At 53.2% G+C, this 12,942-nt stretch overlaps 1 protein-coding gene across 1 annotated transcript; it reads right to left on the reverse strand.

Moving 5' to 3' along the window:
- Window positions 1-4,287: 4,287 nt before the first annotated feature.
- On the reverse strand, window positions 4,288-6,228 carry LOC124674473 (BTB/POZ and TAZ domain-containing protein 1-like). The gene is made up of 3 exons (XM_047210517.1): window positions 5,858-6,228; window positions 5,018-5,769; window positions 4,288-4,660 (listed from the first exon to the last, which is right to left on the reverse strand). Exons 1-3 carry the CDS (start codon window positions 5,969-5,971, stop codon window positions 4,492-4,494), a joined length of 1,035 nt encoding a protein of 344 aa, XP_047066473.1. The 5' UTR covers window positions 5,972-6,228; the 3' UTR covers window positions 4,288-4,491.
- Window positions 6,229-12,942: the final 6,714 nt, after the last annotated feature.

Consider the following 12,942-nt stretch of genomic DNA (forward strand, 5'->3'; position numbering starts at 1 on the left):
AGGCCGCCTGCACCTCCAGCTCCATCTCCCACTACTTCTTCGGCCACGGCGGCGACTGCACGCCTTCCTCCTTGGGGTGGTAAAGTATGAGCAGCCCACGTGGAAGCGATGCTGGCGCCTCCCTCTTCACTGCCACCGGTGCAGAAGAGCTGCATCAACTGCCGTCACAGATGACGACGCCGTCGAACGGTCGTGCGCACGACGCCGAGCGCTTCCATCCGCCGGACCCGGACGATCCGGATCGAGAGGTGCCCAACATCGCATGTGTCGGTTCGTGCGCAGGCGGTGCAGCCATGCGCTGCGCTTGGGGCAAGTAGGGCGGCCAGCGAGGTCTGTAGCTGCGCCTCCCCTGCCGGTAGCCGTACACCGCGAGCATCCTATCGATGTCGTGGCCAAACCAGCAGGTCCGACGGCCCATGCGGTTGTACCGCCAAGCATCAAGGCTGGCGGACCTTGCGACTTCGATGCCGCGCTCCTGCTGGAGACGAGGTGCCACTCCGGGCTCGTCGGAGCCCACTCCGGGCTCATCGGAGCCCACTCCAGGAGGCGGCGCTGCTCCGGCGTCATCTGCGCTCGCCACTGCTCGATGAGAGAGCATAAGTCCGGTCCATCCGGATGAGGCGGCTCACCGCGTAGCCAGTGACGGACATATGCCTGTCGTGTTGGAGACGGTACTCTATCGACACAAGGATGTGGTGCCAGTTGAGCACCTCCACCTCGTCCAGCGTGAACTGGTGCGGGCGCTCGCGTCCGGCGCCGCTTCCGCCGGCCTCGTAGTTGTGCGCCATGGATTTGGAGACGGCGATGGCTAGGGTGGATTGGAGATGGCGGTGGCTAGGGTTGGCACGAAGGCAGTCGAGCTAACGGGGGTTTGGAACTGGCCGCACCGGCCAGCGTTGATGCCACGCGGGTAGTTGGGAATCGTCGCGCCCATTGAATCGTCACATCGTCGCCTCGGAAACCGTCGCGCCCATTGAAGACGAACACCAAACTTTTCCACCCCGGGCAATTAATCCAGGACATTGAGTCGCTGACATGGCTATCCCGCGAGCGTTTTCCTACGTAGGTCAAGGCACCGGCGCACCCGTTCGCCATCCCGCGCAAAGGGGGTAGCACGGGGTTGCTGTCGAAATGACATTGGTGCTTTATGGGGCGCGCTGGTGTGAGCCCAAATTTTCCACCGCCCCCAAATCGTTATCGATGGCACTATTGGGCTCCCCGGTGGAGATGCTCTTAGCTAAGCACGACGCAAGGAATGGATCATGGGATGGCACGATCAAACGGTTGTGGCGGGCACTGCAAAACAAAGCTCGACGACGTCGACGATGCGGTCATCTCCGCCACCCTCAGACCTAACTTCACCGAAAACTATGCCTTTATGCCCGCTATCGGTACGTCCGGGGGGTGATACTCTCGGTTTCAGACGCTTTCTTCACCCATTCGGACGTCCACGTCTCTGCCAACACTATGTCGGCGTCGATCACCATGCTTAGCGAAGGGACTAAGCGGTTCATCACATGTGTCTATGGACCGCGGAGCGAGAGCGACAAGTTGTTGTTCACTGTGGACCCCGGTCCTTTTCCTTTACACTGATAAAATCTTCTTGTTCTGTTTATTTACTGCAAGCACTGTTCTCTTACTGTTCTACTGCAAACAAACATCTCTTTCCACACTATACGGTTAATCCTTTGTTATCAGCAAACCAGTGAGATTGACAACCTCACTGTGAGTTGGGGCATAGTATTGTGATTGTGTTGTGTGCAGGTTCCACATTGTTGCTGACGCCGGTAGTGCGCCCTGCCACAAGTCAGCTAGCAACACCTTCAGAAGTCACCCATTTCTCCTACTGGTCGATTAAACCTTGGTTTCTTACTGAGGGAAAACTTGCTGTTGTGCTCATCACACCTTCCTCTTGGGGTTTTCCCAACCGCTTCCACAACAACCGCCACCAAGATTGTTTGGCGTCGTCCCTGGAGCACCATCAATAAGCACCCTGGAAAGCCCAAGGAGGTGGCATTCCTCCAGGAACAAATCCATATGGTTGCGGAGGGAAGGGAAAACCACCTTGATTCTGCTGGAAATCTTGGAACTGCTGCTGCTATTTAGGATTCTGCTGAAACTATTGATTCTGCTGCTGCCTATTCCAGTTCTCCCCTCTTCCTCCACCAGAACCTCTCCCCCTGTTTCTACCACCATGACCACGATCTTCGATTACTGCTTCTTCAAGCTCTAGATCTGTCACCTCAGTTTCTACAGCCCCTAGGTAACATATCCCTGGTCTATTTGGTGGTAACGACGGCGGAGGAGGAGGGCTACGAACCCTAGCAGCGGACTTGGGTTTTATAGTCCTCACCCCCCTCGGAGTTGGCTTGTCCAAATGCTGAGGAATATGCCAAAGTTGCTCAAAAAGCAGCTCCACCTCCTTTTCCTCCATGCCCACGACCGGTCCAGGGCACCCACTAACCCTTGACCCGGCCCGCAACGCCATGGAGGGGCACCTGACATCCTCAACCACCCCCTTGACCACCTTATTCCCGCGAAAACCATGGCGAGCAACTCCTACAAGGTTTCTGAATCCACGAGCTCTTCCACTGAGTACCCCAGCAGCTGAGGATGGTAATTTAGGACCAGCAGCATCGAAGCCGCCTTCAGGTCCCTGCTTGAGAGCCCAGTTAGCTTGGTCAGTTTGTTCCACAGCGGCGGCAGCCGCGCTTCCGCTCTCTGCACTGCATGTGAGAATGGGGATGAAGCTCGCTTCAAATAGCCTCTCCGCCTCAACAACTTCCCCTTGTCCCCAACCAGACGTTGCGCCGTATCCTGGAGCTCTAGATCCCGCAGAATCACATCCCTTATCATGGCAGTCTTCGGACCAGGCTTCCGCCCCTGAATCGGCGCCTGCAGCGCCATAATCACCACCGTGGGCGCACGAGACTCCGGCTTTGCTTGGCTCGTCGATCCCCGCAGCTGCACCGAGGTTGACGAGCTCGGGATCAACGGCAATTGGCCCAAAAGTGCGAACGCAAAAGTTGAAGCATCCGTGTCTAGTCGATGAAGCAGCTCCTGCAAGAAGAATCCCACAACAACCGCACACACAGAACCTTCAGTGTGCAGGACAATTGTTGGTCTCCTGGCTCTTGACCGGCAAAGTGGGGAATCGATGGACGCACGTTCACTCCAATACTCCATGGAGGGGTCGAGGATTTGGGGCATGCACTCGCATGGAGACCCTGGTGTAGCGTGTGATTTGGCTCACATGGCAAGCGAATGTCATCATTCATCAATGTCGTAATTGCGAGGCATGTGCGTTTCTCATACTAGTGAAGATTTATTTTATTATATCGGAGACGATTGGCTTACTGCCCGAAGACGAAGGACGTTGACATATTGTTCGTTGTGAGACACAACCCATGAGTGTTCCATGCTTGTTGCACTCAACCGTTTAATTACCACCTACAATTTTTTCCTGAGAAAACCCCACTGGAAACAAACTTAAGCATGATTTCACATATTTTCATGTAGACTATCAACAAGACCCACTCAATTTAGTACACTTCATTGATACAACCTCATTGCTAAAGACAAGGCTTAAACTATGTGGTGATGACAAGAGGCCATTTCTCATGGTATCAACTTGGCCAACCTATTGTTGTACCTCGCCCATGACATGGGCATGACTTTCGGGACCTTCCAATCACCAAGAAGGACATCACGTTCGCCCTTGTCACCTTCATCACTAGAAACCATCATGTTTTGTTTGCTTTCTACAATTATGTCTTGGCATTCGAATGGATGCATAAAATTTAACCAACCACGATGAAATGTGAGTTCATGCTCATCACATATCACCATCGTATGTAAAACAATCTATTAGATGTGTATCGATCAATTTCACCTTTTCATCTGAAAGTAGATTTTTTTAAAGAGTTGTCATGGTTGTCGAAGTCACTTTCGTGGAAAAGGACTAAACAACTACGTCCATTTCAGAGTGCAAGAAATTGATTTTCTTTGGTGGACAAGGGCGTGCCAACCTGGTTCTTTGTTACTGATCTCTCTAGCGGACGTTAAAATGTCTTTTTGGTTGCATTTTCTCAGATGGAAACCCCCGCATCCTGTCTTTGGCCAAGTTGTAAATCAGTTTTCATTCACAATTAACCGAGCAACTATGTTCTTCTTACTTGGTATATTGGTGGGTCTATTGCTGAAGACGAATGGCCTTTTTTACTGTAGCACACGACACAAAATATGGATATGTGCCGGCCAATTGGAGTGTATGTGTACACCTAGATCAGATGCACAACATTTACATCGGTATAATTAACCATCGCAATTTACAATCGATGAACTAATAGGTAGTCTATTAATTTTGGAGTACCATTTGGCAAGTATATACTACTATCACTAGGACTACACGATACAACCTAAATTCTCTGCCTGCACCCTCATTCATATCGACAAAGTTTAAACTACTTGATGATAACTAAATGGCATTTCTCATCTCAATTTTGCTACCCTTGCGTTGTACCGCGCCCATGACGCGGCCACGACCTCCGGCACCTGCCTATTGGCCAAGGAGGACATCACCTTCGCCCTAGTGACCTTCTTGACGAGAAGCCGCCATGTCTTGTCCGCTTTGTCAGCTTGTGTCTTGCCTTTGAAATTCCTGCAAAAATTAACCAACCACATTGAAAGGTGAGTTTGCGGTCATCTGATATCACCACTAGATGCACGTAAAAATATAACCACATGGATCATAAGGATATGCAAATAAAATCAATAGTATTAGGTATATGCGTCTATCGGATTTGTCTTTTGCATCTGGATGTAGATTTTCTTTAGCGTCGCCATGGCCGTGGAAGTCATTTTCATAGAAAAGGATGAAAGCTAAGGTGCGATCGAGCAAGTGATTTCTTTGGCGGAAAAGGGCATGGATCTCGTCAGCAGCCTGGTTCTTGGTTGCTGATCTAGGACCGACATTTTCTCAGATTTGAAAATGTGTTCCTTCGCTACGTTTTCTCACCTGCATAGCGGCACACGGCAGGCCTGGTCCGTCCGGTCGCAGACGGAGGCGTGCAGGCGGAAGAGCTGCACCACGCGCTTGCACCGCGCGCAGCCTCCCGGCGATGTCTTCTTCGCGCACGTCGAGAAGTGACGCATCAGGAGCTGCAGGCCCCGGCACGAGCAGCCATCCGTCGCGCACGGCGCGTTGTCCGCGCAGGCGACGCCGTCGCTGCCGGGGAATATGTGCTCAAGCGTGGTCATGGCCTCGCCGAGCTGCCGGCACGCCTCCTGCGCGGCCCTCTCGCGCGCCCACTTTTTCTTCCGTTGGTCCGCATCCTCCACTAGCTTGAGCAGCTCGACCTTAAGCGCGGCGTCGTGGCGACTGGCGAAGCGCCAGCCTTCGGAGAGCTCGACGGCGGCGAAGTCCTTGGCCGCGAGCCGCGCGCACTGCAGGTACAGCCTCGGCGCGTCGCAGAGCCTGGCCAGCTTAAGCATGTCCACGGCACTATCCGGCGTGAGCCGCGCCGACACGGCCGCCTCCGCCGCGCGCTTCAGCCACCCGACCCGGTACGCGTGCGCCAGCGCCAGCAGCTGCGCCCCGTGCGCGCCCACCACCTCCTCCTCCTCCGGCGTTACCTTGGAGCAGTAGAGGAAATGGATGAAGGCGTGGACGGCGTCGGCTGAGACACCGAGGACGCGGATGGTGCACTCTGCGCCCCACCCGCGCCGTGCCGAGTCGATCGTCCGCTCCAGCACCGGCGATGAGGAGGCCTGCAGATATTGCCGCCAGATTCCAAATTAGGCAAGGATTCGACCATAACAACGCAAGATCCCGGCCGAATTCAGCAAGCTGGCTTACAAGAACGTAGGAGTGCGCGGCGATGCTCTGTCCGTCCGACGTGACTACCCGCATGTCCACCGGGGACGCTCGGTAAGATTCGAAACCTGCGCAGATCGCCATTGATACCTTCATCCCTTGCGTATTCAACTAGCTGCAGCACTTAGTTGGGCTTCTCCCGGTGAATAAGACGACCTGGATTGCGTAGCAGAGAACCAAGAACTGGAAAAGCCAAGAAACGGTGCAAATTTATCTTGTTGCGACTTGGGGGAGGGAGGAATGTGAGAGAAGAAGTCTCGACGAGCCCAGCGACAGCTATATAATGTCGTGGAGAAAGGAAGCTGACAACATGTACGCACGGCACAGCTGCAATACGCGGTTGGAACTGACGGCAGCAGGCAACGGCTAGGTTTATTTTGGACGGAAATAATTAGCCGCCAATCGCCGGTGATGCGTGGAGGCTGATGAAGATTTGATCGGCAGGAGGAGGAGGATCTGAGTCACCGAGAAGATATCCGTCGGTGGGTCAGGCGTCTTGTACGCCACCAGTTTTGGTGGGAAAGAGAACGAAATTGTTTTGCTGCATTCTGTTCTTTATTTGGATGTGGAGTTGCTGACACGGATACACGTTTTAGTTTTGGCCAATTTTTATTCGATGCATATCCAAAACACGGTATTGATCTGAAGTTCTTAATTCATGTCCCTTTTTGAGGAAAAGGCCTCATATTCTTTATTGGAGTTGAAACTGTATCCTCAATATTTTTATATGCACATCATCGAGCAATGACTTTTAGCTTGCTAATTCGCAAAAAAAAAAAAGACTTTTAGCTTGCTAGTAATAATAATATAAATATTTTCGAAAATGTAAGATGAACACTATTTCCTCAATTGTTACTCCCTGCATCGGTGTAACGTTTCTAAGAAGCAATTGACTTGACAAACTAAATCCTTAGAAAATCCTTAATAAGATTGATGCAAAAAAAACTGCCCCCCCCCCCCCTACTCCGTCACCGTGCTCCCAGATCGCAGCCGCCACCCACCAGCGCTCTCTCATGTGATCTCGCACCCCTTCCCACCTCCCCAACCAGCCACCTGACCCCCGCACCATCCTCTAAGGTGGCTCGGGGCAGAGAAGCCATCAAGTTTGCTGGGAGACAAAGTCGTCGTCTTCCCCTCCTATCGTCGTCTGATCCCAGCCGGGGAAAGCACGTGCATGGGGAGGATGGGGGCGGCGGGGTTTCCCTCCATCGCGGCTTGGAGGCGCTGCTGCGGCGGAGGATCTCGAGATGGTGCCTCGGTTTGGCGTGTGTGTGGCTATCGATGGTTGCGCGGTGAGGTGATCTTTTTTGTTGTTAGTTGCCTTCTTCATTAGTGCAAGATCCAGTTGGTGGTGGTGCTGCCTCGTGGCGGCTTCCGGCCTGGCGACGGATTGCTTGAGCGTGGGTTGCGGCGGTCCACAGTGAGGAGAAGATGGTTGATCTGCTTGTGAAGCGGGTGAGGATGCCACCATCGGCGGTGGCGCCCGCGGGCGTCATATTCCTCTTTGGAGGCGATGGTGTTGACGTCAGAAACCCACTGGCGGGCAGAGACGGGCAACACCGTAGAGCCGGGAACAACTAGGGCTGCGGGCTGGCCCGGTCCCTGCGAGCGACGGCCCGCAAAGCCTCCCGGTCGCACGCACCGATGTTTATCACAAGGGCGTGCCACCCGACCTATACCGGTCGGGGAAGGTGTGGATGATGCCTCGCTTAGTTTCCTGCGGGGCACACACGTAAACGTTAAATACGAGCCTCGATCGGCTCTCGGGTTATCCCGTGAATCGGCTCAAAGAGCCGATCCACCCATGATTCGAGACGAGGTGTCCGAATATATGGTGGTCCTGCTTGATCAAGGTAAAGCTAATGAGATCTACGACGATGTGGGGTTTTCACCGCATAATCGGATCATCCTACTCCGGAGTTGGGCCTCGCGGCCACGCACGGTGATCGTAAGCCGATCCTAAACAAGGCCTAAAAACCAACACGAGGTTGATCCTCGGAACATCCTGCTTAGGGCCAACGAACGACACCCTACGTGCCGCTGGATCCTCCCCCTTTGTAAGGCCTAACTATTGCAGATATTAAACTAATCCTTGTAGAACAAGGAGCAATCGTAACGGATCAGATCTACTAAACTATGATCAAGCGGGGTGCCGCCCCTACACCTAAGATAGGTGTAAGGGCGGCTAGACATGCAAGGGTTGCACTACGAAAGCATGCAGCATGAAGAACAATGATAACCCTAACATGTCTAAGATAACTACGTTGCTCGCCATCAAAAAGGCTTCAGTACGAGCAACGCATGAACAACGTAGGCAGGCTTGTGCTGCCTAGATCGCAAGATGCGATCTAGGCAGCATGACGCTTACCGGTAGAAACCCTCGAGACGAAGGAGTTGGCGATGCGCCGAGATTTGTTTGTGGTTGAACGTTGGTTGTTGTTTATTCCATAAACCCTAGGTACATATTTATAGTCCAGCGGACTTTCCAATGTGGGCGTGCACTAAACCGTGCACGAGTAAGATTCTACCTCTAAACTAAGATGCGATCTAATATGTTACAGATACACGGGCCATTAAGCCCAACTTGGTATAAAAGGCCGATTCACGTATTTCCTTCCACGCATATTCTTCAAATCCATCTTGATCGCGGCCTACCTCTGACTTGGTCAAATTCTGGTGATAACACATGCCCCCCTGGTTTTGGAAATGACATTTCCAAAATCATTACGCTTTCTTTCGTCGGGTCATGTCGTGGCGGAAGCGAGCTGCCGCAGAATCCCCATCATGATGCCTTGCCTCTTCCACTTCTCCACGTGGCCGTAAAATTTTCTCCGTTGGGCAACATCTCCTCGGAAGCCGCTGTGGCATTGAATCTCTCTCATATCCCCTTTATTTAACCGTTCAAAACAGCTTGCGTCTCCTTCGTCCTCCTCGCATTAGCACCAAAAACCCTCTGTGCCGCCATGCCTTCTTCCTCTTCCTCCGAGTTTTCCTACGGATCCGACTCCTCCCGCGAGACGCCGCCAGAAATTCGTGCCCCGGAAGACTGGGACGAGGAGAGCCATGCCTCCTCCATCTGGTCTGAGGACGACAAGTCCTTGACCAGCGGGGATGAAGATCTTCGGTTCTCGCCGATGGGGAACCGGAGCCAAAAGCGAGGACGACCGGTTCTCCCGGGACGGCTGCCCCACCTCCGAAGAAGAGGGAGAAGAAGACGACGACGACGACGACTCCCTCGAGGGCTACCCGCCGGCGAAGCGCCTCCGCATGTGGTGGGACGACGACGAGCGAGCGACGACGAAGACGGGGATGAAGCCCCCGTGGAGGGCTACGGGAGTAGCGACGAGGAGCCCATCGGCAGCAGTGCCGATGAGAGTTCTGAGGACGACGATGAGGGCAGTGATGGCCCGTAGATTAGGATCTAATAGTATAGGCCTAGCAGTAGTAGATTGGTCAATAGACCCTTCTTTTGTTCTTCCCTCCTTGAGCAATCGGCTCCCCATTGTAAGAAATTCCAATACTAATGAAGAATTCCCTTAGCTTGATTTCGCCGATTTCTTTCATGTTGAGTTTGTCGACTGTTGGCCTAATCCATGCTTAGTGACTGATGGTAACGCATCAGTTTCATGATAATCTGCGAGACAGGCCAATTTAGCCATCCCTCCAAGCTAGGCGGCTTCTGCCGATGACGATGACACGGTCGATCTTAGTAGGTCGGCGACTTGATCTTTGAGCGGGCGACTTTAAAAGAGCCCTGGAACCGTCTTGGATGCTCAAACTGATGACTCCGTAACAGAACACCGCTCTTCAAACCAGTTGTGTCGCAGGGCTAGCCGATTCCAACCAAATCGGCTTCCTAGAGCAACGACCTTTAGGGCGAGCTGCCCCCGAGCCTTACTGAAGGCGAATCAGCCACATGTGCCGACATTAGCCTTAACTCACGACGTAGCCCCAAGCAGAGAACCTTCAATGTGAGCTGCCCCCCGAGTTTCTTCAGTTCTTCCTGCGCCTTGCCAGTTAGATCGGCTCCTTTCCTTTGGTAGGTCTGATGCGATCCATCCTTGACCTGATCTGCACGTCCAGGCTGCTCTGGGTCTTGTCCTTGAAGAGAGGATCCGAGCTCTTAGGCTACTCCATTAAGGAGTTCTTTCATTAAAACCCTCTTCGTGCTCCATTGACCCTCTGACCGTGACAGTTATTCCTCTTGAGTCGATGGCCATGCATCGGCTTCCATATCCTTAAGTCGATGTCTGCTGCATCGGCTGTGTTTGAAAATTTTTGAATTTTCAGAATTTCTATTTTCTTATAGCCGACTAGCGCATCGGCCCATCGGCTGTGTTTGAAAATTTTCGAATTTTCAGAATTTCTATTTTCTTACAGCCGACTAGCGCATCGGCCCCCATATTCCGGTACCCATCATCAAAAGATGAGATGCTTCCGTTGCACATCCTCGTATTTTATCCACTCAGGTGCCCCCGAGCCGATTCTGTCAAGAGAATTGATGGTATCGGCTCTGTTGGATAACATGTCGAACTCAGGCAGAATGGTGGGTGAGGATAATTTTGGCCGATTGCTGGAATCGGCCCCCATGTTGCTTGTTCGATGAAAGGTGTGTAATGTCCCTTCATAAATTTTTGGGGCCGATCACAAGGATCAGCCTCGCCATGTTTGCTCATTGACGTGTTCTTGTTACTCGTCCAGGCCGGTAGACAGAACCAGCCCAATCTCTGATTTTATCATGTTGGTGCGCTTGCCGTCGTCCACCTTGAGTGCATCGTGTAATCGTGGAGCACTAAGCTTCGTCGGAAGAACGAGCACCATGTTTGTGCCAGCCGATGTTTCATCATCGGCTTTCCTTTGCTTGGGGCGCCACTCCATTTTCCGTGGACGACCCTCTTCATCCAGGGTTCGCCGAATCTTTGCAGCCGGATCAGGCCTTGCCTTCCTCAAAGTATGCAAGTATAACCTCTCGGCTTCTTCCGGGCCGCGCAATCGTTGAACCCTGCGTTTCAGGGAACGGCTGAGTCCGTCGGGGCACCACCTTGGCCGGTGGTACCTGTCTTCTTCTTCTCCCTCGTCTTCCGAATCTTCGAGATCTTCCAACCGAGGGGACTCAGCTCGTTTGCTGCGTGGCGGGAGAGGTCCTAAGCGCTCGAACACGGACACGTTGGCTGCCTCCTTCTTCTTCCGGTTGCATTCTGGGCAATTGCCGATTGTTGGCAATCGGCTCATTCCTGAATCCCAGCAGTGCCTGAAGAAAGGGCAATCCCAGTGCCTGTCCTCGTCGTCTCGCCCCTTTGCCTTTCCCTTGGCACAACGCTCGTGCTCCTCCTCATCGTGGTTATGCCGACGATGTCTTCTGGCTTCTCTAGCCAGACGATCTCTTTCATCATCGTCGCTGGATCGTCGGCGTTGGTCGTACTGACTCACATACTTGTTGAGGAGGTGATCAGAGAGAGGTCGCTGATATCTTATGTTCTTCACTTCTCCCTCTGTTACGTAGCGCTTGCCGTCTTGGCGGAGCCGATCGCGTGGAGCGGCTTCCTCTGTTTCTTTGCTATGAGAGCAGCTGCCCTCATCTCCATCCTTGCCAGCGTGGTGTCCAAGATCTACCATGTTGATATTGCACAGGAAACCCGGCTGGCACCCTGCATGGCAAGCGTACTCCACCATGTTTACGGCGGGAAAGGGGTGTGTGTCGACCTTCATGGCGTACTGGTTGAAAATTAGACGCCCGTTCTCTATCGCCGCTTGGATGTGCTGACGCCACACCTCGGTCGTTGGTGGCATGGGAGAGCGAGTTATGCCATTTGCGGTATGGCTTTCCATTCAGCTCTTGCGCCGTGAGGAATTTGAGACCTTCGGGTATCTTCAACTGCTTTTCCTTGAGTAGGAGGTCGAAGATTTGCTCAGTCTTGGTCACGTCAAAATCAAATCCCCCGGGCGGGCCCGGTGGCTTTACCCATTTGCGGGACACGGGGTTCCTCCCCGAGTCCACTCGACCATCGCTACTTCTTGGTCTCCCGCAGGAACTTCGTCTTCCTCTACATCGACCGGGGCTACTCGCACGCTTGAACTTGTCTTGGTACAGGTCCGGGTAGCGCTGTTCATATGCTGAAAGTTTCGAACCACGTGCGCCGCCGAGGATAATCTGCTTGGGAGGCCATGTCCTTGAGCTGTGTTGCAAGGCCCGCTACGCCAACTCGATCGCTTCCTTTTCGGTTATACGAACCGAATAGCATCGGTTCCTAAGATTCCCGAAGCTGCTGGATGTATTCTCGTCACGGTTTCTCCGCGCTTCGACGTAGCCGTGCTAGATCGGCAATGCTAGACTCGGAAGCTTCTGAATGATACTGCTCATGGAACTGCTCTTCCAACTGCTTCCAAGTTTGGATGGAGTTCGGTGGTAGCGATGTGTACCACCCGAAAGCCGATCCTATAAGGGACTGTGAGAAGAACCTCACGCGCAACTCATCTGATGCTGAGATCGTGCCCAGCTGTGCCAAATATCGGCTCACATGCTCGATGGAGCTGGACCCCTCTGACCCATCGAACTTTGTGAAGTCCGGGAGCCGATACTTGGGTGGCAGCGGGATCAGTTCGTAGCTGTTGGGGTACGGCTTGGTGTAGCCGAACGCTTTCCTTTTCGGCATCATACCGAACTGATCTTTCAGAATTGTACAAATCTGATCCGCTGTGATGGCTGAAGGTGTCGAACCCTGAAGATTCGCCGGTGTGGCATACTTAACCAGCCATGCTTGCTTTTCCGGTTCTAAGCCAACTGCATGAGCTGGGCTTTGGAGGTTTGTCGGGACGGCGTACTTAGCCAACCACGACTGCTTCTCAGGATCGGCTCCTGACGTTCCTCCTGCCGTTCCAGAGGCCGCTGTTATTGCAGCCTGGTTCGAGAGTGCCCAGGCGTTGCCGTCCGGCACGTATGCGCACGCGTATCCGTGCGGGACCTCCTTAGGTGGCTCGGGCAGGAACTGGTAGTCACTAGGATCACCACCAATCTTGTAGACGACGTATGCCGATGAGTTCGGCGGTTCCGGTGCTACCCATGCGAA

This window comes from Lolium rigidum, chromosome 7 (assembly GCF_022539505.1).
Source record: "Lolium rigidum isolate FL_2022 chromosome 7, APGP_CSIRO_Lrig_0.1, whole genome shotgun sequence".
Classification (NCBI taxonomy): Eukaryota; Viridiplantae; Streptophyta; class Magnoliopsida; order Poales; family Poaceae; genus Lolium; species Lolium rigidum.

Coding starts and splice junctions, on each gene's coding strand:
- LOC124674473 (XM_047210517.1), bottom strand. CDS start 5,971: ATGAAGGTATCAATGGCGATCTGCGCAGGTTTCGAATCTTACCGAGCG. Junction 5,770..5,857: donor CCGCGCACTCCTACGTTCTT/GTAAGCCAGCTT, acceptor CAATATCTGCAG/GCCTCCTCATCGCCGGTGCT. Junction 4,661..5,017: donor TGCCGTGTGCCGCTATGCAG/GTGAGAAAACGT, acceptor TAATTTTTGCAG/GAATTTCAAAGGCAAGACAC.